At 42.6% G+C, this 27,167-nt stretch overlaps 2 protein-coding genes across 2 annotated transcripts; both read left to right on the top strand.

Moving 5' to 3' along the window:
- Window positions 1-518: 518 nt before the first annotated feature.
- On the top strand, window positions 519-14,530 carry mtpn (myotrophin). The gene is made up of 4 exons (XM_037122195.1): window positions 519-920; window positions 4,621-4,734; window positions 5,679-5,762; window positions 13,140-14,530. The coding sequence occupies exons 1-4, from the start codon at window positions 846-848 to the stop codon at window positions 13,224-13,226; spliced, it is 360 nt and encodes a 119-aa protein (XP_036978090.1). The 5' UTR covers window positions 519-845; the 3' UTR covers window positions 13,227-14,530.
- A 5,003-nt stretch (window positions 14,531-19,533) lies between these two features.
- LOC119032630 (zinc finger MYM-type protein 1-like) lies at window positions 19,534-22,997 on the top strand. The gene is made up of 3 exons (XM_037122044.1): window positions 19,534-19,624; window positions 19,821-20,055; window positions 20,320-22,997. The coding sequence occupies exons 2-3, from the start codon at window positions 19,824-19,826 to the stop codon at window positions 22,473-22,475; spliced, it is 2,388 nt and encodes a 795-aa protein (XP_036977939.1). The 5' UTR covers window positions 19,534-19,624; window positions 19,821-19,823; the 3' UTR covers window positions 22,476-22,997.
- Window positions 22,998-27,167: the final 4,170 nt, after the last annotated feature.

Below are 27,167 nucleotides of genomic sequence, written 5' to 3'. Positions count from 1 at the left end.
ATTTCACCTGCCAAAAAGTGATTGCAGCTCCTACCTTGTGACTGAAAGGTTATTTCACCATCAAAATGACTTAAATATTTGTTGTTTTTTTTATGCTGCTTTTATGATTGCGAGAGAGAAACTATTGAACAAGTTCTAACAGATTATTTCCATACTGTCAGAGTACCTGTCAGAAACGCTTGAAAAAGATGCCTATATAACAAAGACTGATGAAGTCCAACTTCTCCCCAAATGAAATGTATGTAATTAATTCAGTTATTATTTCAGCAAAATATTACATTCATTAAATGAAATGGCTTAAAAGACATTTGAAAATCACATTTGACCTCTATCGAAATTTAAAATAAATTTTAAAAAATCAGCAAAAACATTTAGATAATTTAGACATTTCAATTATATTTTATATGTATTTGATTTTAGTTAACAGACCTATAAACGGTGTTTTGTATCTATTTAATGTTCTTGGTTTAAAAAAAAAAAAAAAAAAAAAAAAAAAAAAAAAAGTTCCATTTTAACTTCCGGGTTACTACAACGGAAATACTTGTGGCTCTCAGAAAGGCGGATCCCTCTCAGCCACTTTGCCTTTCAGAACTTCTTTTGAGCCTGTTTCTACCTGTCATTCACCGGCGGGTCCCCGTTAAACGCCAAATCCTCCTGAAATCGCTTCCTCGGGTGTTGAGACGACATCGTGTTCAGTCGAGCTCCGCGGCGGTGCTCACTGCGACGACTGGGAGAGTTTTCCAGCTCTAACGTTAGCTAGCTAACTTTTAACGCACTAGCATTCAACTTGACAACTGCCCTGCAGCACCACAGGGAAGGAACAACACCGTAGCAAACACAGGAAGATGGGAGATAAAGATCAATTGGTGTGGGCATTGCAGACCGGGGACCTGGAGGAGGTTAAAGCCAAAGTCATAACGGTAAGGCGACAGTGATTTTGCTGTTTTTCGGCGGCTCGAGTGCAACAATTTTCTGTCAAGTGTCTGTGCAAAGCTAAGGAAACTAACGCCAGTTAGCTAACAGGCTAGCTAGCTCGATAACTAGCTAACGGTATCTGGAGTTGGGTAATGTCAAGTTAGGTAATCTATAATAGGGACGCTGTCGTGGTATGTCACATTAGTTGTATGTGCATTTTATGGGACTGGGAGTTCGCTTTAACTCGTTTCTAAACATTTAGTGGCTGGTGCAAGAGTTTAATGTAGACCTCACAAATAAGTCTGAACGCCAAGTTAGCATGGCTAGTAACATACAGTGCTTTCCTCAGAAGAAATACAAAGGGCTAGCGTTAGTGTATTGCTAACTACTTAGTCTACAACTGTATAACTGTGGTCACTGACGCTGTAATCTCAACGTGGAGGGTTTTGGGACATATTTAGGTCGGTTAGCAAACGCTATCAGTGCCACCTTCCTCAGAAAGCAACCTGTTGGTAAGCTAGCTAACAACAGCATCAGCTGGTACGTGGTACACATTGTTGGTGGGCAGCTAACCGCTAGCATTGTGTCTATTGTGTTGTCAACAGCAGCGAAGACAATCGTCGGACAGTGCTCAGTATTGTCTGTAGGATGTGTCTCCTTTTTAACGGGTTGAGGGAGGTAAGATAAGCTACATGCTAGCGAACTAGCACGGGCCCGGGTTCCAGGACGGTCTAGCTAACGTTGGTGGGCGGGGGTCTCAGCTGTACCAGAAGGGATGGAGGCCTGGCTCCAGTTTATCCGAGGCACCCACCTCAATAGCAGGCATAATGTTTATAGAAGAGACTGGGGGCATATAGTCTTAAACCTGGAAGTGCCTGTTAGGCCACAGTTTTTCCACTTCATGTGTCCCCTGGAGGAGGACCTTCTGGGCTTTTATAAAAAGTTAACACTGACTTTATATTGGCTAATAGTATTATAGTTTACTTGTATATCTTATTCATCCTCAGCTGTGATCCTTAAATCATCATACAATAGCATACACTAGTACTGTAGATGCTGTGTCAGTAACGCAGCATGTTATCTTTCTAAATGAACCAGAACTAAACTTTATTTGTAGACATCTGTAAAGTCAGTGTGCCAGTTGAAGATCAAAACTGCATCAGCTCTCGATCCAAACAAAAAATGTGTAATTTCATGATCAGACTCTTCAATCAGTAACATGTTTAATGCCCGTCACCCACTGTGGGCTCGCACTACATGTGTGTTAGCCACCATGGGTTTAGATAACGATGACTTACAGTATTACGTTTCACCCACATCCTCAGTGCGCTCCATTTAGCGCTATTTTCACCAAAATAAAGTCAAAAGTTCCCTCGTTACCGGCATGAGTTATTTACAACTCGTAGATATCAACAGTGTCAGGTTTAAAGTATTTAAAGGTGCACTCTTTAGTTTCGAAAAAAGATCTTCTTTTTAAATGCCTGAATAAATGAACTGATGTAATAAGACACAAGTTCATCCTATTTTACTTTCGTTACATGTGGCGCACCCTGCCACCTTTCCTAGCATCAAACGGTGTTCTGGGGATCTTCTTTTCCTCTGAGAACAGCTTGTTTAATCAATTCTGAAAGAAAAAAAAAATCTGAGTTTGTATTATTACCACATTAATATTTTAAACTTCTAAATTCAGAGTTTGAATTTCTTCTGCTACAGTTCCCCTTTTAAGGTTTACGTGCATGCACAGCTTGTTCTAACCAGGCATATTTTCACCAAAATAAAGTCAAAGGTTCCCCCATTACACATCTTTTACAAATTTGTAGATATCAGTAGCAAAACATTTAAGGTAATATGAAAGGTAGGAACCAGAAGACTGGAAGAAAAGCAGAAAATCCTCACGTTTAAAAAGCTGGAACCCACAAATGTTTGGTGAATACATTTCTTTTCATCAACTTTTGATTTATTGACTAATCTGTCCCTGCTATTTAATATTAAATAAAGCTTGATGAATTGACCCTTGGAAGGTTTAAGATGAGACTTTATTGATTCCTCATCTGTGTTCACGTGGCAGCAGATCAAGAGTTGGACGCAGAGAGGAACATCGTGACTTATAAACAAAACAGAAACCAGACAAAAATAGATTAGCAGAATATAAAATGATAAAGAGTATCTACAGTGTATGTACCTTTCACATATACAGATAAGACCAAGATTGATAACTGCACCTGTAACTGTAATACACACGTGTACTGTGAAAGTTAAAAATGTATAAATATAATCACAACACACACAAATGAAGCCAAAATTTTTCTGGTTTAAAAACTAATAACACTGAATCTAAAGTCCTGATTGTAGTTTTATATTTCCAGCGTAATGAGATTGTTGCATCTGAGACTCCTTCATTAACAGGGATGAATTTTCCATCCACGAGGAGTGTTTTCTCATTTATGATCTTCCCATTGTAAATAATTGCCATTTCATTATCTACACTGGGTCTGAGTGTAAACAACTGCGGTGGTTTGTCCCCATTCCATAGTGGAACTGAGAGATTTTCAATTTTATCAGCCGTTGAAGGTAACATTTAAACACTATTAGAGCAGGTCAAGGTTCCTTATCCTTCATTGCTAATGGATTCAGTGGGGTTGGATTTGACCTTCACTGGAGTTTGTGATAAAGTTAAGAGAGCGAGTGGTAATCAGAGGCAGGCAGAGCTGCAGCGGGTTATGATACTGTTTCTGAATTAGTCAGTGGTCACAGACCTGAGCAGGCATGTGCCCAACTGGTTAACACCTTCATTTGGCCACAGGAAAAAACATGCAACAAAGATGTTTTTGTCATTGAACATTGGGTTAGTTAAAGCTATTTTGTTTTACAGGCGTTAATAATAACATTGGTCATGGCCTGGTTCCTTTTAGATGTACAGTAGCCTGCCCTGTTCTCACATGTCAAAATGTCTGCTGTTAGACAAATGGCCTGTTGAAACTTCTGCAACAAGAAGAGGAAATCAGTCGTAACATTTACATGTATTGAAGGAATTGGGACCTGCAAGTGACAGTATTTAAGCTGTATCATTATGTTATGATCTAATAATGTCAACATAATATTGAAAAGACACAGTATCTCCCAGTTGTGCCATTTTCCTCTCCCCTTATTTGATTTGCATCTCAGCTTTATTACATCTGCTCTTACTTGCCCGAGGGGGGAACCAGACGGCCAAGCTAGCTCCGTCATGCCCAGATCAGGTGTTTCCATATGAGGGTCTTGCGTAAGAAGATATACCATTTTACATACCAGCGCCGTACTATGAATTCTACTATATTTTGTTGTGGGAGGGCATTTTCTGAGCATATGAATACATACCTCAGTATTAATCCAGTGAATTAGTTAATCACATACAGAATAACCGACTGCACCGGCTTTTATCTTTCATTGTCACTCGAGGGCTACCTGATGCACGCAAAGCTATGTGTGTGGTTAGTGTGGTAAGAGAACGAGGAAGGGTGGTGAAAGTGTGTGCCTTTTTTTTCGCGGCTGCGCGACTGACAGTTGGAGGTATAATAGCACCGCAGCAGGGAAGTGAAGGGTAGAGGATGGTGCATGTTGTTGTATGCCACTGAATTGAAGTGTGAGCGTGCGTCATTGGTGACAGTTTCTGTTTCAAACAAAAGAGTTTCTCCCCTCTTAGAGTGTCGTCTCTCTCTTTTCTAGGCTGAAGATGCAAACCGGACCCTGCAAGGTGGAAGGATGCCGCTGCACTACGCCTCAGACTACGGCCAGACAGATGTGGTGGAGTTCCTCATTTCTAAAGGAGCAAACGTCAATGTAAGAACCACGACAACCAGTGCCCTGCACATGCTATTTGCATTTATTTGCGTCCAGGATTTAATTGACCACAAAAATTAACAGTGCCTGCTTGTCTGCTTCAATTCATAGTCTTAGCCTATTGTTATACTGCTTTTTACGGCACGAGGATTATCAGTTTGTTTGAGCTGAAGTACTCTGGCTGTTAAAACCAGTCTATTATTCTATTTCAGCCATGGTCCGCGCTCTCATTCAGCAGTCACATTTAGCCTGATTGGCCCCCTGAGCCTCAATAGTCTCTTCTGGTGTTGTTGTAGTAGATTGATCCGTATCCACTAAAAGGGCACTTACCCATCCAACGGTATTGATATCTGTAATTTGGCGCCTTTCTTTTGTGATTTGGAGCTTTTTCTAAAGGTCTCTAATGCCGCTTCAGTAGCCAGTAGTATTGTATGTGCAGAGTGCCGTGACTCTTTGAACTCCAGAACACGTCTAAAGGAGTTTCTATAGTGCATTGTGATGCTCACAACAGCCACGTCAGCATCTAACCCCTTGTGTGACAGTTGATATAACAACTCGGCAACATAGCAACAACTTTCTGCTCTTCACAGACACAAGGATGGAACACTGCACCTGCAAACAGTCTTTGCTTTGCCTCCCGAGCCCCAAAATTGTTGGCACAATTCTCCTCTTGGAAACCTGCACATCTACTGATGTATGAGAGATAAATATAGTGTCGAAGTGCAGTGAGCTTTCTTATAATTTCTGAGCATGATAAGGGAAAAGTGGTACCACTCTCCCACAGGATTTCTTTTTCTTATTTATGTTTGATGAAAAAAAAAAAAGATGGATTTGCCCCTGTGTAGTTTTTACGGATGTTTTGATGATCTGCTGATATATGAAGATTTACTCCGAAACTTCTGTCTTTCTCCCTCTCATGCCTTTTCCTCCCGCTCCCCCTGCAGGCTGTAGACAAACACGGGCTCACTCCACTGATGTCTGCCTGTTACGAGAATCACATCTCCTGTGTCAAGGTCCTGCTAGAAAAGGTTGGTACTTTCATTTAAGTATACTCAGCTAACGCATCTGCACCTGCACACAGAAGTGCCCTGGTGTCCTTCACCCCTCAGTGCATGTCGATGTGTCAGAGGCTCCACGTGAGCCGTGAGTGCTGATGAGGTAACTCACCGGACAAAAGGCCCTTTAACGTAGTCCTGCGGAGGCTGTGCTGGAATGTTCATGGAACACGACACAGTATCGCCGCTGTTCATTTGCTTTGTGTCTGTGTTTTGAAGCTGCTCAATTCATAGGTGCGCAGGCCTTTGCTCCATCTAAATTCCTGCACCATCCTTCCACTTTAGCCTCCCTTAGTTGTTTAGCTCTGGAACTATTTTAAATGCTACCTCAGTCAAATAGATGCACATGGACGTGTGCAGTCACAGCTGTGAGGAGAGAGAAAAAACTGAGTCAGGCATAGCTGGCATTGACTGTAGCAAGCAACTAAATACATGCATACCAAAACGTATGTCCAACCTAACTAATGTCATCCAGCAGAAGAAAACAGATTTGTTCAGATACATCACGGTCAAATGGAAAAAGCCTCATTTGTATGTAGAGGAGCTTTCCTTCGGAGAGTCGGTGCCTCATCTTGCACAGTTTACCTGAGTGTTTCACTTAGAAGTACGTGCACGGCAGTCATATATTATACATATACATAAATGACAGAACTTCTACACATCTAGACTGGTGGAGTTCTGTTTCACCACAGCCCAAATGAGCCAGACGTCTGTGGAATTGATGTCCCTGTGGACAGTGAATGTCACACAGATGTGGGCAACAATGGCTACTTGTCTTCAGCACCTCCTTCAGTTCTTTGCCTCTCGTACTCCTCTTGTCATTTCACACTCATGTTTTATCAGAATAATATCAAATATATAAATATCAAAGATTTGCATCACAAAACTTGATGGTCAGTTTCACTCTAATGCTTGAAAACTTAAATTAATGACACAAGCTCAGCACCATTATGAGAAAAGAGCCCACAACTTCTCGGACTGAATGATGTCATGGCTTGCATGCTTTACTGCTGCAAGCCCATGTGTATGTGTGAAGGAGAGATGGATATTGGGTGGCTGAGTGAGCAGCTGTCTGCCAGCCAGGCTAAATGAGGCAGGGTAAATGAAAGCTCCTCTACAGAGTTGTTTCACGGTGGCATCATCTTGGCTCAACGAAAGTAATGGAAAGAGGGGTGGGGGTATTCACAAGCGAAGTCACACTACCGATTAGGGAAGTCATTTTTTCTGCACTCTATACAATAGCATACGCACCATTCAGGCAGACTTTTCAATCAGTCCGCAGTTTCAACTGCACTCTGAAGCAGACTTTTGAAAAGAGGAAACCATAATTTATGTATGGGAAACACTGGTGTTGGGTGAGAGAGACACTTACATGGTACTCCACTGCTTACTTATTCCTGTTGGCATCGACTGTATTAATCCCCCATCAACCCTCGCATCAGCAAGCCAGCAGAATATTGCAAGCATTCGGCCAGCAGCTGGCCAGCAGCTGGGCAGCAGCTGGCTACTGCTGTCAGCTGGACGTCAGTGCTGCTGGCTCACAGATGAACCAAAAGAAACTGCAAGTGCCAACAGGAAGTAAACAACAGTTTACTACTCAGTAAGTTCTGTCCTATAGATGCTGGCAAGTGTGGACAGGTACACCGGTCTGACTTCTACTTCTATTTGACACGGAACGGTTATTTGGTTGTTTTTACTGTAGCAGGCTTGGATTGACTTGTGGTATTATTGTGGTAACAGGATGGTACAGTGATTTTTTGTTTTTCTGACTTTGGGGACATCTCAGTCCTCTCCTGGAGGTATGTATTCTAAGAAGGAGGAAGTACATGCTCGACTGCAGTCTTGAGTTTTTCATATGACATTTTACCACCACATTCTGGTAATAGGATTTGGGTTTAAAACCAGCAGACAGTCTCTTATGTAAATAAATAAAATCTTCATCACGCACTGCAGTAGTTCTCCTTTATGTCCCTCGATACCAGTCACATTTCCACAGCCGCAGTACATCCCTCTGAAAGCTAGATGCACTTTTCCATCTGAAATAAGCAGCTATACAAGTACCACCTCTGCTTTATAAGTTAAAGCCCCTGGGGTGGACCATTTTTAAAAAGCCTTTGTCTGTGTTATCATATGAGGCAAGACAGGCAGCCATAGCTCATCTGAACAGGGATTACGGTGGGAGGCAAAGATACGAGTGAACCCACGGGTTTGCTCCTCTCGGCTCCATACACATCTCCGCTAAGCACCAACAAGGATTAACACCCAGATGCAGCCAAAAGGTCATCAGCCACCACGGGGACCAGATCTCAATACATCTACCCCTGACAGCTCTGAAAACTCGCCATGTCTCTTAACATGAGATGAATAGATTGTCCCTAAGCCACAGCATCGAATGCCACCGCATATCCACTCTGTCTGGCAGCACCTGTAGCACCACAGCCACCACAGTGCAGTGGATAAAAGGAGCCCACTGAGAATACTGTATTGTGACTGTTGGACTGTCGGATATTCTTGTGTTTGCACAAAAAATGGCTTAGTGTTCCGGTGCACCATGTGAGCTGACCCCTGCCATCTGACTGCTTGCTGTGCTGTTGTTGGCAATGAATTATGAAAGGCCATTTTAACCCCAATTGGTGACCCAGTCATAAGATCCTGGCCAAGAGTGCTGACGACAGCCTGCAGAGCCAGTTAATTTTAAGTCAACAATGAAAGGCCACACACAGGCATACATGCATGAGTACACACATCCTTTTATTTTATGAGGAACTGCCCCCATGACCATTTATTAGGAAGAAATGCAGTATTATTTTGTCACATCACTTCCTGTTGTTGCCTTGCATTGACCCTATTTATGTGACTCTTCGAGACAGAGATGGTACTAGCTGTTTATTTTTCCACCTGTGTCACACAGTTAAAAATGTTTAAGTAACACGGCCCAGTAGACGCCATCTTGCGTCATGATGCGCTGCAGTGATTGTCATTGATGGCATTAATGAGCAGTTAGTTTTTCCAAGAAGAAATTTCCCCAAATTATTTCATCCCATCTTCCAAAATATGAACGTATATACTGCTTTGTTGTTTTATGTTGACAATTTCAGGAAAAAAATTAAAAAACAATTAACAATCACAGTCGTGATCATCTGTCCAACAAGCTGTCCAGAACAAATTAAGATTAATGTTAAAACAAGGGAAACAACTAATCTACAAATCAATCATGAATCAAATCAAATGGTAGGTTGCAGCTCTTGCTCTTTCATTCAGGAGATAGTTTGTGATATTGCATGAATGAGCATTTTATTTCCTCTAAATACAGCCTACCTTGAGCAGTGCCGTTATGAAATGGTTTACGATGTTGGTAACTAAATAAAAATTGGGTTCCTACCCTTTTCAAGTCTTTCGGCAAACCCCTTAATTGAGATGTCATGGTTCCTGGTTCACTTTGCCTGTTGGATGTTTTATTTATTCAATTCTGACCAAGGTTTGGTGTAGCTCGTTAACCCCGACCGGTTTAATTGGTATTTCAACCATAGCCAAGTTGACACAGCTTCCTCCGATACAGTTATCGATCGTCCACTTGTTATAAAATTTGCCCTCGTACAAATTGGGTATGTTTGGCTGCTGCCAGCAGGTCAATAATCTGATGTATGCATTGAATTTTAAGCAACTTTTTTTTTACTGATGCACTGGCCCCATATTTGACGAATTGTGCATGGGAGACCTTTCAATGCCATTCACTTGGGGGGTAATGCAAGCTTAATGGACACTTTGGCAGGTCAGCAGCATTACGTTACGGACCCAGTGCTTCTTTGTATGGCTGTATAATCAAGGATGATGATGATGCATCTCAGTTTGACTGTAGAGACCCTGGGAGTCTATATTTATTCATTAAGCTGTGTCTCACTTGGCCACTAGCTTCTCTTTGACTGGATAATGTTTGGACGGTGAGGTGTTCATGAAGGGTCATTACTCAAGTTGGGGAAAGCTCATTAATGTAAGTGGTTTCAGGAGTATGCCACTGAGCTGGATGGTCATTGGGGATGGTGTGGTGGAACAGGGTGGACTCTCGGGCCAGAGCTGTTACTGTAACTGTACCATGAATACCCATGGGGAGTATCCATCTGTGGCAGACCCTCTAGAATACTGCTTAGGTTAATGCAGGTGTTGGGTGCTCATTAGGAGATTGTTCCACCTCAAATATGGCAGAATACACATAATTTATAACTGTGTTTGTCAGGTGGGCACATTGTTTGTCCTGAGCCCAGAGCAGTATTGATAGTGAAACAGCTTGGGTCAAGTTGTAATGCTGTTTGCTGCCATCCAAATGAGGCCTGTCGAGTTGGTTACTCGATATGGTCTTGAACCGGCTGCTAATGACTTCCCCAGAGCTGGAGAACTGAGGGAGTGGGGAAGACGGCTTCATTCTGTCTCCCCCATCTTCCCCTTCACCTGCTGAACTCACTCAAGTAGGGAGTGCAATGATTGCTTACCAGGTATCGGATATGAATCGGTCAGCAGTTATTAGAAAAGTTAAAGTGACTACAAGTACTTTTTTTTTTTTGTTGCTATTTCTACTTTAGATCAGCAATGTTTTTACAGATGGATAAAGAAAACAGTTAATATTAGGCATATGTTTTTAAAAAGATCACAGGGATTTCCGGTTTCCCCACAAGAATCTATCCTGTTCTGTATCTTATCCTGACAAGATGTATTACACTGAAGGAACCCTCTGTGTATTGAAATGTGAAGACCTGGAACGCTCAAAGCCTTCATAAGTAAACCTCATATTTCACACAATGCTCACATGTCCAGAATATAAATCAGTGCTGCACTGCAATATGTTCTGAGATCTGTTATGAATGCACTCAATGTTAAACTAATTAAAGACTGAGTATGTCTTCATTTACCCAAAACTTTATTTGAAAAGTAAATGGTGGACTTTGTCAGAGGTGATTTGCAGCTCTTGTTTAGGAAGAAATCCAGCACATTGGTTGTCAAAAATACTGATTTTCTGATACATATTGATTCTTAATAAGTTAAATGTTTAATTCTCACTTTCCCTCAGTATCAATAAACCATTTCCAACCAGAACAAAAGTCACTGGCTGCACCTTTATTGGAGGAATGCTACAACGACATGGCGGCTCATATGGACACTTCATTTTATAGCAAAATGTGTGTCTGAAGACATTTTTGGCAGAATTTTTTAAATATATATATAGTTGTTCAGGAGTGATTCATGATGTTGCTTTAATTAAGATGCTGTTACGTTTAACTCGCAGTACGCAAGCCTCATTATATTTATCCCTAAATCTTAAAACGTTTTAAGCCCTAAATGTTGTGTTGATTGGGGTTTTTGGTTTAATTCCCTGTCTTCTGTTGTGAAAAATCTACCACTAAGGTACTTTGGGTCACCAGCTGCCTTAGTTCAGATGTTACATAACAGGTCTCTAACATAATTGGAGTGTTGACGGGTCCATACTTCCAAGAAATGTGAGGCATTTTATGAATTGACAAAACCCTCTCTTACTTTGTTTCTCGGCTCCTTACCAATTAGAGATGCAGATCTGACAGGTTACCCGCTCAGCCCTGGTAAATCTCTCTTGCTCAGGATGCGCACCGTTGCTCCTGTGGCATGGAATTTGCACCCAGACAACCATCCTCATACTGCTGGGCATTTGAACTGGGTCACATTGTTTTTGATGGCATGCTTCTCCATGCAACAATAGACTCTCTTTGCCTTGGTTCTGTAAGCCCTTTCCTAAGAGGCTAAAGTTGGCAGGCCAAACAAAAGGACGTCTCTCCACTACATGCCCCTCCACTCCTCTGTCGCCCATTAAATCTGTTGTCACTACATGCACATTCAACAAGTTGCCTGTCTCATTCCGTCTCTTTTTTATGTTTGTGTTTTGTCCTCAGTAATCCAAATGATTGTGTCCACTCCCATCTCTTTCACTTCCATTCTGTTACCCCTCAGAGCCCAAATGGATTTGTGCCTCAGCGTCTGTGACTTTGTTTTGCATGTTCTGTCTGGATAAAGACAGGCTGTCAGGCAAGTTATTAGTGACTGAGTTAGAGGAAAATAAGTGACTGAAGATTTGCCATAAAAGTTTTGGTGGCTGGCTAACATTGCAGGCACTCTGAAGACTGTTGGCTGTTCGTGGCTCAGATATCATTGCTTAACAGATAACACGAACATCGTTACCAGTGGGGCTGGAGTCCAATATTCGGCTTTTTGGATGTTCATTCAACGGGTACGCATGTGGCACTCAGTTCATTCTTGCTAATTATGTTCACAAATGGACTATCAAGAAATTGTCAACAAAGTCAACAAAAATGCTTTTAATAAACCTTATTCAACCAAATTCAGGATTATAAACATCTATTAAAACACTGCAAAATGTCTTTTTATTCAGTAACAGAAGATACAACAAATCTTTAGGAAAGCAAAGGGAAGGGAATGCCTTTTAATTAAACTGAAAGTCACTTCCAATGCTATGATCTTGGTTAAAACCAGAGAAATGTCTAGCCAAGTCCCTCACAAGTTGTGCTCAGCATTCCCTCTTCCCTTACTTACTTCCAGAGCCCAAAAAATGGTATTCAGAACAGCCATCAATTCCAGTATCACTGATATTTCTGTGCAGTTTGGCTACTTGGGTCGTCCTACTTTGGTTTCCTTCCATATCCATGATACACACCAGTGCTCCGTTCTAATTTCTCCTACTTTAAGCTGCACCGTCTGCTGTCTTAAATGTCTGTTCAGCTCTCCTCTCCCCGCTGTGATGACAGTCACATCTGAGCTGAGACGAATAAACAACACAGCATTGTTTTAATTAAGGGTATGTGCTCAACCTGCACTTTCAGTAGCCGTAAAAATATGCATGAAAAATGTCAGTGTGCGTTTTTTGCGGTTCCTGCCCCTAGACTAGAGCTCAGAAGTTCTAGGTTCAGTTCAGTTCTCTATATTTCCTGGTCCTACAGCAAGTCCATGGAAACTATTTGCCCTGCAGTGCCGACCTTTGCTCTCTGCAGTGGGTGCTGCTTATAATGTTTACTGACGTTGAAAACAGTGAAATGTATTTCAGTTCAATGTATATTAAAAGAGGAAGTATGAATTAATGACCATATAATCTCAACTGTCGCCAGCTTGCAGACAGGTGCTCTGGAGTTTTCTGTCTTCACCTCCGCATGTCAAGTAGCTGTCTCTATTAAGACACTTCATTTGAAAAAAGGGGGGCTATAGATTCAGGTCCCCGCTCCTCACCTTAACCCCTCCGCCTTGATGAAGTGAAGTTGGCGGCGTACTGTGAGAAAGACTTGCATGTTTATTATTCATGTCCCTTCTCCTCCGCAGGGAGCTGACAAAGACCGAAAAGGACCGGACGGCTGCAGACTCTTTGAAGTTGCCGAGAGCGAAGCCATGAAAGCTCTGCTCAAGTGAGACACCACAGTGTGGGAGGTGGCTGGACAGGTGGGTGAACGGACAGACAGATGGATGCAGTGGTGCCCTGACAGAAGGTGGACTCGCCCCTTTAACCCCGATCAACCTCTGTCTTAACACTGCTTTTGTCTGTTTGTTGGAGGGTCATTTTGTCTGTCTGGTGATTTTCCTTTACCTTGTTTATTATTTTTCTTTCTTTTTCTTTTTTTCCCCAACTTTTTGGGGTTAGGATTTACTCTTCCTTTTGGCCTCTGTTTCTAGCCATTTAACAGAAGGACTTGTCAATTACGTCTCCCTTAGGGACCACTGGGGGGAGCGCCCTCGCACCTGGATCCTAAAACACTGCTCAGACTAGAAATCACTCAGTAATGTAAACGCAAAAGCTCAGCACCTAAATACACATTTCTCAGTTGCAGTTCTCTCTTGAAACGGTAAAGAAATCAAATGGTAATAGATCAGCAGTGTGTTAACTTTTTTTTTACAACTTCTGTATAAGTATTGTATGGCGAGGGCTTAATCTCATGAACAGTAATTGCACTGTACTATACTAGACTGAAAAGAAAGGTCGTAAACTTCACTATTTGAACCTTTCGGTGTGTGTGGCCTCTTCCTCTCCCTTGATTTGTTTTTTTAAGTGACCCAAACTGTCCCTCCAATCCTTGGAATTTTGCAAAACGTTGGTTAAGAGAGGTCCAGAGGTCAGCTTTTCCTTTTCTACTTGGCATATCACTTACATATCAGATGGTGTTTTTTGACTAATTTTACGTTGGCAATGCATTAAAAGAAAAAGAGATATTCTGTGTTCTTTGACCAATCACCATGCTGGCTACTAGAAAGACTTGAATGTTGCAATTTTAAAAAAATAAATCTGTTACTGAATCCATTTTGAAAGCAATGTTAACGGCACTTAATAGAATAAGGAATTTTAGAGATTTGTTCATTTTGTCATCCCTAGAGTGAGATTTTTCGAGCGAAGATTCCCTTTTTTGTTGCAGCTTCTCTGTGTATTTTGTATTTGACAGGTTTTGGGGGCTCTGAGTGATGGTTAATGGGGGTTAGAGTTTGTAACTGGATGGTGGGGGCTGTTAGTATTCCCCTTGCCTTGGATTTGGTTCGAAGCCCAGCCTGTTTTGCTGCATGTCAAAACTGCCTCTGCTTTTACGCTATGAAATGGTTGCTGGTCCTCTCTTGGTTGCTTTAAAAAAATGAATTACTACAATGTAATGGACAAAAAAAGATGCTCTTGCTGACTTTGTTGTGACAAAAAGTCTGTAAAAACAAATAAAAAGATCTATAAAAATGTTGCTTTGATCTGAAGTTAATTTGTTTGAAAACCAACTTAATGGAGACGTTTTGTCTTGTTCCTTTCCTTCAGAAAGTTCTGAAGGTTCGTATGCATGTAAAAGATCTTAAAAGTTAAGAAAAGTCATCATCTCCTCACCAACAGAAGCTCCTCTTACCCACAGAAAACACTGCTCCTGAAACGCCTCGTTAGTAGTCCTGCGTCGCATATTTTTAATAACATTTATGCCTAGCAGCTAGTTTCATATAATAATTGATTAATCAGAGCTTTTCTGTCGTTGTTGGCACTTCTGGCTCGGGCATGTATGAGTTGACCAATCAGAGCAGACTGGGTACTCAGCTGGGGGCCTTGAACAGATGGGAGCTAAAAAGGAGCATCACATTCAGAGGGATTGTTTATTTTTAACATTTATGGACATAAACTTTTTCTAGTAGCAACCCAAAATAAAATGACAAACCTGTATATGAGCATAACATGTCTCCTACAATACATTAAGGTGTGAAATCACCCTTATTGTTGCCTGTTGCTAGATGTATAATGCTCAACTGATACTCAGGATTTGTCACTTTGTGTTAATGTTCCTTTTTTTGAGTGGAGGCATTAACTGCCAATCATCCCACTGTCCTCCAGTCCACTGGAATCAGATGAATAACGGGTAATTTTCTAGTACAAGGGACATCACACAGTTTGACAAATTTCACCCTCTGTAGTCTCATAGCCTTGGGCCATCTAATCAGTATTTGTGAAGTTGAGCAATTCGGTGCCAAACGTTAAAAATAACATTACAGAGTCTAATCTTTGTTGTCATACCAATCTACCGCCTCGAGCTGTTCCATTATGAATCACAGGCTGACTTTGACTCCCACTAGATTTGTGTTAACGTCTGGATTCGAGTCCGTGTTATAATGGGACAGTCGGTTCTAATACAGAAAATTCACCGGCGTCCGCAGAAAACTCACACGAAGAAGTCATACTCACTTTCATCGCGGATGGTTTTGTCTCGCGTCTCTTTTGCCGAACAGGCGAGGAACCATCGTGACCTGCTGCATTGTACCTTCAAAAACATTCAGTGAAATTACCCTTTAATTACTATGAGCTGCTTGCTAAATTCATGGCACCTGTCTCGTGGTGCGTTGTTCAGCCCACCTCTGATAAATGAGATCACTGAGAGCCATGCCAGGTCGGAATCCTCTCCCAGCCAAGAACTGGATTTTAATGTTCCGAGTAGAACGGCAGTATTATTATGGAGGGTTCTGCACAGTTCTCAGTGTGACGTGGCCTTGTAGCTCACCTGACGTACCATCTGGTAACCACAGGAAATGAACAATCGCCCTGCCAGAGTATTCACGCCCATCGTACCGATTCCTCCCACGTCCGACCACCGTGGCAGCAACTTCAGGGTGAATAAAAAAAAAAACTCTTCTCTGCAACTGTTGAAAGTTCCTGTTCTTGGCTGTACATTCATAAATATTTTATGCTTCGCTCTGCTCTCAATTTGAAACAGGTTGAGGTTAACAGAAAAACAAAATTTCACAGCATTACACCACAGCTGACAAACAAAAATTGACATTTCTTGTGTGCACCTGCAAGAAAATTCAGCTTCCCTGAATGGATTCTGAGCAAGGAGACTGCTAGAAAAAATATGGCTTTGGTAAATCTGGATGAAAAGACATTTTAACAGTGATTCCCAACTTCTTTTTTCTGACCCCTTTATTGCATCTCTCTGATAAATGTAAGGTTCAGTGTGGGTAATTGAGATCCAGAGATCTATCCTTTAAGAAAAACTGATGCACGAGTAAAGGCATCACCGTTAGTTCACAATCTGAACAGGTCCCTCAACAACCAAAGTACCAGACCAGTTGTCAGTGTATATCCTCGTCAACTGTCCGATGTCTGATCCATCGTTAGAGGCAATATCAGATACTTTTATCCATATGGGAACAACCCCACAAAGTACCCTGTGTTTCGAGTTTTAACACCTGTAACAGAGTGCTGCAGGAATATCTGCTAACTCCTAAAACCAGTTCAACTTTGAATGGGTTAACACACCTGAAAATGGTCTGCTGGTCACTAATTTGTCTGCATTTGAATGTTAAGCCTGTATGTGTCTTTGTATACGGGGATTGTGCACAAGTAGCTAAATGAGACTACAGATGATGTCATTAAATGTCTTCGCCTCAAACATGGAGGCTCATCTCTCACTCCCTAGTCCGTCATTACAGAAGGAGTTTAGTTGGAAACTTCAGCTTTACAACTTATACATAGATTGATCAATTTAGCGTGACACTTGTGGAGTATAGAGTTGTAAGTAGGTGATGTTGAAGTCATGCGACCGTTGACCGCAGTCTAACATCAGCTTTTCACCGCAGGCGCTTTCTTTTTTCACGCAAAAACTTGTGTCTGCCACAGAGTTTATCTTCTGCGCTAATTCAAAATCAAGTTAAAAAAAAAACCCTCAAGGCTTTTTTTTCTGGGGGCGATGCTAACTTCAGGGTTAGCCTGCAAAAACAAGCCCGTGGTCCGTGATCTTAGATGAAACCCTCGGTTAAAAATTCATGGCTTACACCACTGCATCGACATTTAAAATTCTAGATGTCACGCACACATGCCACTCATGTCACTTTAAAAGCGCCAAACATGAGATCTCAACTAGAATCTGAAGTAAAGTCATGAAGGTTTGAACCCTGCCTGTCTACATGATGTAAGTTAGTAATGATGGACCTGCCATGGAGTCCACGGGGCAGAAGCGGGTGGGAGAAATCAATACAAGCGCGTAACTCGGCTGTAGCGTGTGGTGAGGAGTTGCATCAGGTCCTGTCAAGCGAGCGCATCCAGTGGGAAGCTGCAGACCGAGCCCCGGCAGAGAGACGGCTGTGAAGTGCTCGGAGAACGCTGCAGTTTGTTAATCAGACAGAAGGACGCCTCTCCAGGCCTCTCGCTCGTGTTTGTACACTCGCGCCTGAGAACAAAGACAAATCAATTATAGCAATGTGGGCAAACATCAAGATAAAAATGACTCGGCCACGTTCTGACAGCTCCGTCTCCACCGCGTCCACCCCCTCCGACCCCGTGCCATCTTATTTCTGCTCATTTAAATTACTTTCAAAGTGAGCGACCGGGGGAAAACTGAGGTCCGCTCTGGGTTGACAGCGACATTCTCGGAATATAAAAGACCCAATTTTGCCTTTTGTCTCTGTCGAGGCAGCAAATAATCTTGATGTCTGCAGAAGGGAAGGCTGCGATGATAAATATGAAATGAATCATTGGCAATACATTTTCATTTAGGCCTCGGATTGCTTTTTTCTTGTATTGCTGCACAGGCTCTCTGGGCACTTGCCTCATCAAATAAGCCACTAATATCACTTTGGATCATTAGTCAAGTATCATGTTTACACCGTGTATGTGGCGCAGTGTGGTTCCCAAAACATATTTTAATTTCTTGACAAAAATTGTGTAAGACTTTTCCACAAGTCACAGGAAAAGATGAGTTGGATAAGAAATCATCAAACATGACTTGACCTGAACTCTGCTCCCACCTGCTGTCTTCTGAAGAAAACTGCGAGGAGTGATCTGGCTGAATCTTAGGGAAAAATCTTCCCCAAACAAATTATGCCATCAGAACTTGTATCTAAACATAAAATGACGCTTTAAAAGAAAAAAGAAAAAATCACTGAAAACATCACAGATGATGAAAATAGGCACAAAACGTGCCCCCCCCCTCTGCGTGGGATACAGCAGAACCTAATTGATTGCCGAGGGTCTCTGCAGTAATTATTACCAGATGCGGTAATTAGCACGTGTGCCCGCATTCATACATACATGGACAGAGATGTATGCACGCACCCAAACACACACACACACACACACATACACACAAACACACACAATCTCTCCCCGTCTCTCATCTGCTCTGTTGCCACAGACTTTTCTTCTGCGGAGCTACCCTTGTGATCAAGCAGCTCAAAATGGTGGTTAATGAAGTAGCAAATCCAAATCATTAGCATAATTAATATGGACTCCTGATTGCCTTTTGGGTATCTCTCTGCCTCTCCCCCCTCTAATCTATTATTGACTCCTTGTCTCGCGCATTACTCGAGCTTATGACTGATTTTCAGCAAATCTATAACTTATTTCCCCGGCTGTAGTTCAGCGGTCACGTGACGCGGAGGTTAGCCGAGCGTGAAATCAACCGTTAAATCCCAGGGATTCCGAGAAATTGAAAATCGCTGTACATATCTTGATTGAACATTTGCATGTGGGTCATTTTTGTGTCTTGGTTTTAATAAGCTTTGTATCTTGTAAAGGCAAGCACGTACAGTGATTGCCACGGGGGGGCTGAGGGGGGTTATGATATATGAAAAGATGGAAATGTAGGGTCATTTGTTTGTTTTCAGGACTCAGCGTTGAACTGACTCCCAACAAGCGCGAGGGTCACTGACCGCCGCTTCGTGTTGATTTACGTGTCAACAAGCATCAGCGAACACATTTTTTTCTGCCCTTCTGTAACCTCCCAGCAGCGCGCACAGCTGATCGATCACAGGTAGAGCGCAGTCTGTTTAAAGTAACGCAATGTAACCTCAGCTTCAATATCATTCTGATGCTACAGACACCGCTCTGCCTCAACTCCCTGTGATTTACAGAGTTTCCAGAGAGCGACCTGTAACTTCTGCGGAGGTAGGCTCTCGTCAGCAAACTCCGCTCTGAGCACCGCTATGAGACTGTTGTTGAAGTGGCTTTGGACCACCGGATGGGGGGAGCTGGGCCAATGGCGCCATCAGCCAGTGGCCTGGGGTGGCCGCGGCCACCCCTACAAATCTGCTGGCCACCGCACTGGCCACCCCACTTGCCAGTCACAAAAATATCGATTGCCAGTTAAACTCACACACCGCGGCAAGGACATGGCTCAGATGGCGCACACTTAGCCAATCGGAGGCGACAAAGACGGGTCCTTCCCCCCTGATTGGCTCATTGTTTAATCATGTCAATCACTCATTCATTCCATTGGTTCTGAATAGGTTGCAAACTCCGCCAGCATCGTCATTCGTCATTGATCCGCATCGATCAGCAGCATCGACCAGAAGAGAGAAGACTATGAGTAAGTCATAATTTCTTTTGTAAAAAGAAGGGTGAGAAGTAATATTCTTCATGTCGTGTGCTTTTTAAGGGCCAAAAGGTGCTGCTACAGCAACCTGTTAGACCAGCACTGCTGTGCTTTTGAGTTAGCCTACGTAACGTTACAGTACGTAGCATAGTCAGCTAACGTTAGCTGCTGTTATTATTTAAATTTGCAGACCATGAAGAGAAAGTCAGAAGACATCGCTTCTTACTTTAAGAAGAAAATTAGCGCAGGAGGAGAGAGAGAGCCGACGGTTGAGCAGAGGCATAGTGATGAGGAGATGGAGGAGGAAGATGAGGGGGAGGAGCAGACAGAGCAGCATGAGCATGCTGGAGAGGGACAGTTAGCAGAGAGCACAGAGGCGAGGCAGGGGTCAGCAGCAGGTGTTCGATCTGCTCCTGGAACAACAGGTAAAATTATGACAGTGTGCCATTAATAATGAAATTTATTGCTAAGCTAGATGCTAACATCATCTGGAGAAATGTATGTTTAAAGAGTGTGTTTATAAGTTATTAACTATGATAAAATCATTTTTATTTTGTTTGATTAGTTTGAATATAAATGCATGTAGATTATTAAATAATTACTATAGAGCGGGGCCAAGTATTATTATTACTATCATGATAATTATTTTAATGTCAGCATAACTGATTTTGCCTCTTGTTGCATCATAGATATCTCGCAGTCAAGAGCAGAACAGCCAAAACAGCCACATCTGCAAAACTTCCCGCGAACCCATCAAGGGGACAGAAGACGGTGTTTTTCAAAAGACTGGTACAGCAAACATAAATGGCTGGAATATTCTCAAAGTAAGGACTCTGCCTTCTGTTATGCCTGTCGCCATTTCAGTCTCCCCAACTCAGGGGATTCGGCGTTTACATCTGAAGAGGGTTTTAAAAATTGGAAAAAGGCAACCTTCAAAGATGGGGGACTTTTAGGCCATGCTAAATCCGAAGTACATACTAATGCAATGTTAGCATGGGCCGAATATCAAAAGTCTACAGAAAGCACGTCCTCTCTCTCAGCCTCCTTAAATGCTGAATATAACAAGTTAGTGAGGGAAAACCGAGAATACATAAAAATTGTCGGGGAAACCCTGCTCCTCACTGCTACACAAAACATCGCACAAAGAGCACATAAAGAATCAGAGGGTGAGAATAAAGGAAATTTTCTCTCCATCATGGAGCTGATGGCCAAACACAATCCCATGGTAAAAAAAAAAATGGCAGGTCAAAGAAACGCAACGTACCTTGGGCATGAGACCCAAAATGAAATTCTTGATTGTCTTGCTGAAATGGTCCGCACCTCAATAACTACCGAAGTAGCCCAAAGTGAGGCTTTTAGTATTTTGGTTGACGAGACCAAAGACATGAGCAAGAAGGAACAGATGTCCTTTGTAATAAGATACTATTACAATGGGTCAGTATGTGAAAGCTTCCTTGCCTTTGAGGCAGCACAGCGCCTGGATGCTGCAGCACTTTCACAGAAAATAGTACAAATTTTGCAGAACCATGGCCTTGACTACAAAAACCATCTAGTAGGGCAAGCATATGACGGAGCCTCAGTCATGAGCGGAAAGAACACAGGTGTGCAAGCACGCATAAAATCAGAGGCCCCGTTAGCTTTTTATGTACACTGCAACGCACATTGTTTAAATTTAGTGTTAGTTGACAGTGTGAAATGCATCCCTGAAGCTAACTGCTTCTTTTCGCTTCTGCAGAAACTTTATGTCTTTGTGTCAGGGTCATATGTGCATCAAAGGTGGCTTGAGATACAGAGGGAGATGTTTCAGGGCCCCCCAAGAGAGTTACAAAGGCTGATAGACACACGGTGGGCATGTAGGTATAATGCTTGCAAGACAGTGAGAGACAGACTGCCAGCCATCATGCGTCTACTAAAAGAAATATCAGAAGAGCAAAATGGTGACAGAGCTACAGAGGCAAGAGGTTTATTAGCCCAAATAGATCTCAAGTTTGTTGCCCTCCTTGTAACATTTACCAGTGTTCTTGCTGAGATCAAATATCTGTCAGATATTTTGCAGTCCCCACAACTGGATTTGGGCACAGCTGTCACACTTGTTGACTCTCTTGTTGACACATTAGAGAGTTACAGAGAAGGCTCTCTCTTTAATGACATCTGGGACAATACTCTGACCCTTACTGACCAATGCAACATCAGTGTGACACATCCTCCAGGCCGTCAGGTCAGACCAAGCTCTCGGCTTGAAGGGCATTACACGTTCAATCCAATAGTCCAAAGACAAGTTAACACAGAGAAGGAGTCATTTCGGACAGGTTCATTTATTCCAGTTATTGATGTGCTTCTCTCTGAGGTGAGGAGAAGATTTTCCAAAGAAAACTGTGTCATAATGAAAGGGATACAAGCCATGAATCCTAGCAGTCCCACATTTTGTGAGAAAGATGTAGTGTTTCCATTTGCCTCACAATACAACTGCAGCACTGAGGATCTGCAATATGAGATCCCCCAGCTCAAGCGCATTCTTGAGAGGAAGCGAACTAGTAGTCAGGAAACACCAAAGAGTTTAATGGAGCTCACTGTCTTTCTGGAGCCATATAGGGAGGTATTCCATGAGATGTTTAAACTGTGCAAAATTGCACTTGCATTACCTGTGAGCACCGCATCCTGTGAGCGCAGTTTTTCTGTGCTAAAGCTAATCAAAACAGCCTTGAGAAGTACCATGACTGATGAGCGTTTAAGCAATTTGGGGGTGCTCAGTGTGGAATCAAGAAGGGCTAAGGCCATAAATCTTGATGAGTTTGTGGATCTGTTTGCCAAAAAACACAGCAACAGGCGAATAAAGTTGTTCTGAAAATACAACTGCAGCATTGAGGATCTGAAACAGGAGAAAAAGTTGTTCTGAAATGTAAGCCTGGTAATGAGAAAGATGATTGGAAATTTGTATGTTTACAAATAGCAAAGTTATGACTGTGTCTAAAACATGTCAGAATCAGAATAAAGGGTTTCTGTTTGTATCTGGTAGTACCTGCTGTTTCTGTTTTGATTGCAATAATGTACACTGTAAGTGAATAATGATAACATAACTAGCCAATTTGAAAAAGAATCACCTAACACATATACATAGCAAAATAAAACAGTTATTATGTTGTGAGACTCAAAATGTTAACTGTACTGTTATTAGTCTATGCACATTAGATCATTAGTGACATTAAATATAGCATAATAAAGACAACAAGTTTATCAATAGGCGCTTCCTCAGGTTTTTCTGATAGTTTTCTGCCAGCCTATGTACTACAGTATAATAAAAAGACAGTAATAATGGCACTAATAAAATAAAATTTCTTGAAATTATGACTTTTTAGTTTCGGTGTGCCACCCCAAGATTTTAAGTGGCCCCACCTGGCCACCCCTATGAAAAATTTCTGCAGGCGCCACTGTTGCTCCGGGGCCTCACACCCACTTTGGCCCTGAAGGCAGCAGTGACTTTGTTGTAATTTGATGAATTGCAGATTTTTTTTGTGGGGGGGGGATGTGAACCACTAAAACACAATCAAACTGCAAAGGTGGCACATTTGACCTCATACTGAGGCCCTGTCTTTTGTTTTTATGCCTTTCATATTTCAGTTGACCATGTATTGCCATGATGCATATTCTGTTTTTAATCAAAGAAGATACTTGCACATCTGACAAACTCAAATACAGGTGCGGGCTGCGCCAAGGTGTGTCTGCTGTCTCAATATAAAGATGCCAAACCAAACAAAATCATAAGAAATATGAAAATAACAACCAGAGTCCAGCAGCATTAAACAACTTCAACAGATCGTCCACAAGCACAGTAACATAGAGTGACGGGCAAGGTCTCATTTTTTATGTCACATTTCAATCTGCTCACATATGGCCCAGAAATAGGTGATTAATGCAGGTAAATAGCTGGAAATTGTTACGTAGCGTTACAAGAAACAAAATCCCACAAAATTGCCAATTTTCAACATCATGTCGCTTTAACTTTTAATCGATACCTTGAAAAACATTTATATTGTGTTACAAGGACACAAACTGGGAAGAGAAATGCCAAAAGTGCAGGGTTACACTGAAATTGTTTTTCGGCAAAAGAACTGATAAAAGCCTTTAAAAACCTGGTGTGTCAAAAGTTTAAACCACAAGTCGATAAACGTTGTTCATCCCCGCTCTGAGATGCCTCAATCTTACTATCATCGGTGCAAATCTCTCAAATTTCTCTCATTTTGCAACCTTGGGTAGTGGATATGAGCCTGAAAGTAAGATAGAGCAGCAAACTGCGGAGCACTAATTGCTTGACTTTTGCCTGAATCCAAATCCTGCGTCGCCTCTTAAAGCTTCTCATTAAATGCCAACGGATGTCAATATATGAAGCTTATGGGCTTTTTTAGGGGATTTTGCTCAGTGGTGGAAAAAAAAGCTCAGACTGCTCGGAGCTAAAACAGCAACATCAGTGAAAATGACCTGGTGTTGATTTCGGGTCTTGCTCGGGGGCACTTCAGCAGGGTGTATACCTACAGACTCCTCGGCCTGACTGTGCAGGGAGAGCGTGTCTCCTCCGTGTGTCACCCATCTGCCAGTAAGTGCTGCTTAATAAGTAGAATAATGACGGACACGTAAACTTCATTTCCTGTGTAATCACGGGCGCCGCTCATGCTTGAGTGTGCGTCGGCGGCCCCTCTGCATGCTAATGAAAGGTGCTTATGGAGTCGTGGTGAGAGGGCGAGCGCTCGGGGGCCGGGGCGGTAACATCTGTCACCGTGATCATGACCGACGCGTGAATTGGACCCACGATCGTTCCGGTTACAGTCATCGGCTGGTCGTGAGTAATGGGGATGTGTTCGATCATCAGCGCCTCCGTATTAACACACCCCAGAGAGGGGAGTTGTCACGACTCGAGCCGGAGGCGCTGACACGAAACAGGGGGGGACGAAAGTAATGAAAAAAGCTTTGGTGCTTATGAAGACAATGAAGCATGTTTTGTTTGTGTCTGTGTAATGAAGGAAGTTCCAAAAAGTTGTCCGGAGAGACGGAAGGAGAAGAGGATTTGCTTAGCAGCTGCATGAACAGATGACATCACCGCAGACGGCACCGATGTGTTCACGTTTCTTTAGCAGTCGCTGTACATTCTCACTCAGTTATAACAGTCCGAATTACATTTGGAAGCACCGTGTAGAAAAGCGCTCATTCAAGACCAATGTTCCCTCCATCCTCACTCAGTTTCACGACTTCAGACTGACCAGAACTCGATATACAATCAGCTGGAGAGTTTGAAAGTTTTGATGGAAAAATGTCTCGGTTCTGAGGCTTTTATTCAGACTTCTCCTTCACATCTTTAAAGAAACAAAGATGTCGATATCATAGGTCAATATTCACCTTATTCCTGCGTATGAATGCAGAATCTGTAGGCTGAGGGACAGGAGTTTGGTATTGTAAGTGTTCTGATTTAAGTTGGTGGTCCAGACATTGATCGGTCATGTTCAAGTGGTTTTGAGTGATTGTGTGGAGGTAAAATGTCCATACGGAGAGCAAAGGAAGCAGAGAGCACTCAAAAAATGATTCACATCAACAGAGTGTGAGGAAACAACAGCAGTGACGTCACGTCAAAGATGTCCTCATGGGCCTTTTGTCTTTCAGAGGCGTCCTGTCCTGTAATATCACTTTGGAACAGCAAGACGTTAATTCCACTGTCACCAAGTGCTCACTCGTGTTGCTGACGACAGCGGTGACTCCCCCTGTGATCTGAAGTCCTGGACTAGTCTGGCTCCATGGCCATCTGTGCCATGAGCTAATTAGCTAACGGTAGCTAGCTACAGCCAGGGATAGATAGCAGAGAACAGCAGTTGTCGGTTATCCTGATGTAACTGGCCATATTCTACAAGTTACACCATTCTCGTGTATAAGTTGCTAATCGAACTGTAAATCTCGGGTTGGATTTCCGTCAGCTACATCCCCACAACACGGCAGGTGGAACGTAAACAAAATATATCTCAGTCGACACTGTGAGTTTCTTGGGATTACGGCAAACCTCATGAAAAGTAGACAAATAGTTTTCCTCCCGGGGCTCCGTCGCTCTGCAGGAGGAACATGAAAGATAAACCCTGCATTTATTCCAGTCGACTCTAAAAGCACACGGCTCTCCTCTCTCCTCTCTGGAACACCTGTGCCTCTCGCGGTGGACAGAAACCTCCCCGCACCTGGTTCGCAGAACAAAGCTCTTGCCCTGCGAGAGACGTCACGCGGACAAATGAAAGATGGACGGTGGAGGACTTGGGCTGAACCCAGCAAATGAGGTCAGCTCCGGGTCTGGGACGCTCTGTGTGTGTGTGTGTGTGTGTGTGTGGCATCATCTGTGTGTGAGGTGGCGGGCTGAGGTGAGTCTGAGGGAGGTGCAGCCGAAGTGTTTGCTGTTGGCCCTGAAATGGAGAGCTGTTTCGAAAAACATCAAAAGCTTGTGCAGCCCGGACCCCAGATGGCTAATAGCAGGATCAGACTGCAGCCGTCTGCTGATCAGGCGCTACAAAACAGGTAAAGGAGTGGCTACAGACAGCTAGTACCTGGAGGACTCTCAACAGGCATGAGTGAGCTGTAATGAATGAGTGAATTAAATAGTTTGCATCTCTCATAGACTACTTAGAAACAGCACAGAGACTGTGGGGGGAGATGCAGGTTTATGGCCATTTTAATGTCTCATCTGATCGTGAAGTTGAGTTGAAAATAACCAGACATTTGGATCAGCGCCAGTTCCTCCAACATGGTTTATTTCCGCCAGATGATTGCGGAGAAAAACGATAAACATATTTTTATACTGGGGATTAGTTTTTACATTTCACTGCCTGTGCTCTACCGGTGAGATAATTCACCTTAAAAGAGATTTTATTCAGTGTGTTTGTGAGAGGCAAAGTCACACACGAACCCACTCTCTTTACATTTTGTATATGCTGTGACATGAAGTCAACACAGAATTACCCAAAGCTGAAGTACCTCAACTGGCCACTTGAGGCAGGAAATGAAAATGGCACAATCCCCTTAGAGCCCCATATTGAAAGGGCCAAACTGTTGAGCACATGTTAACAGCCCAGTACAACCAACAAACAAACAAAACAGTACTGTCGCTATAAGTAATTGTGGTGAAGTCTAGTGACCGTGACCAGCTCTTTGACTTGCCCCAAAACAAGTGTGTGTTGCAGATCAATCCTCAACTCATGTCTGTGCATTTCCAGGAAGACGTTTTTAAAGTCAGTGTGTTCCGCTCAACTCGGTCTCTTCAGTTTCCTTCGCCTCGTCTGTACTTTCAAACATCTGCTGTGTTTCACTGTTTCAGGATTCGGGTTTAATTACTGCTGCTGAAAACGTTCTGCTTCACAACCAAAGCTTAAAAATGGGGGGGCTTTTATTGTGAAGAAGTTACAGGAAATGCAATGTGTCTGTAGCTGAATTAGCGAAGCCACTTCGTTAGCACTGATTCTTCGATCGATTGTAATCAATTTACATTTATTTTAATTAGAGGTTAGTGACTAGCATT

This window comes from Acanthopagrus latus, chromosome 14 (genome assembly GCF_904848185.1).
Source record: "Acanthopagrus latus isolate v.2019 chromosome 14, fAcaLat1.1, whole genome shotgun sequence".
NCBI classification, from domain to species: domain Eukaryota; kingdom Metazoa; phylum Chordata; class Actinopteri; order Spariformes; family Sparidae; genus Acanthopagrus; species Acanthopagrus latus.
The sequence above is the reverse complement of the archived record's forward strand: the minus strand, read 5'-3'. Positions and strand labels throughout refer to the sequence as shown.

Coding starts and splice junctions, on each gene's coding strand:
- mtpn (XM_037122195.1), top strand. CDS start 846: ATGGGAGATAAAGATCAATTGGTGTGGGCATTGCAGACCGGGGACCTG. Junction 921..4,620: donor TTAAAGCCAAAGTCATAACG/GTAAGGCGACAG, acceptor TCTCTTTTCTAG/GCTGAAGATGCAAACCGGAC. Junction 4,735..5,678: donor CTAAAGGAGCAAACGTCAAT/GTAAGAACCACG, acceptor CTCCCCCTGCAG/GCTGTAGACAAACACGGGCT.
- LOC119032630 (XM_037122044.1), top strand. CDS start 19,824: ATGAAGAGAAAGTCAGAAGACATCGCTTCTTACTTTAAGAAGAAAATT. Junction 20,056..20,319: donor ATCTGCTCCTGGAACAACAG/GTAAAATTATGA, acceptor GTTGCATCATAG/ATATCTCGCAGTCAAGAGCA.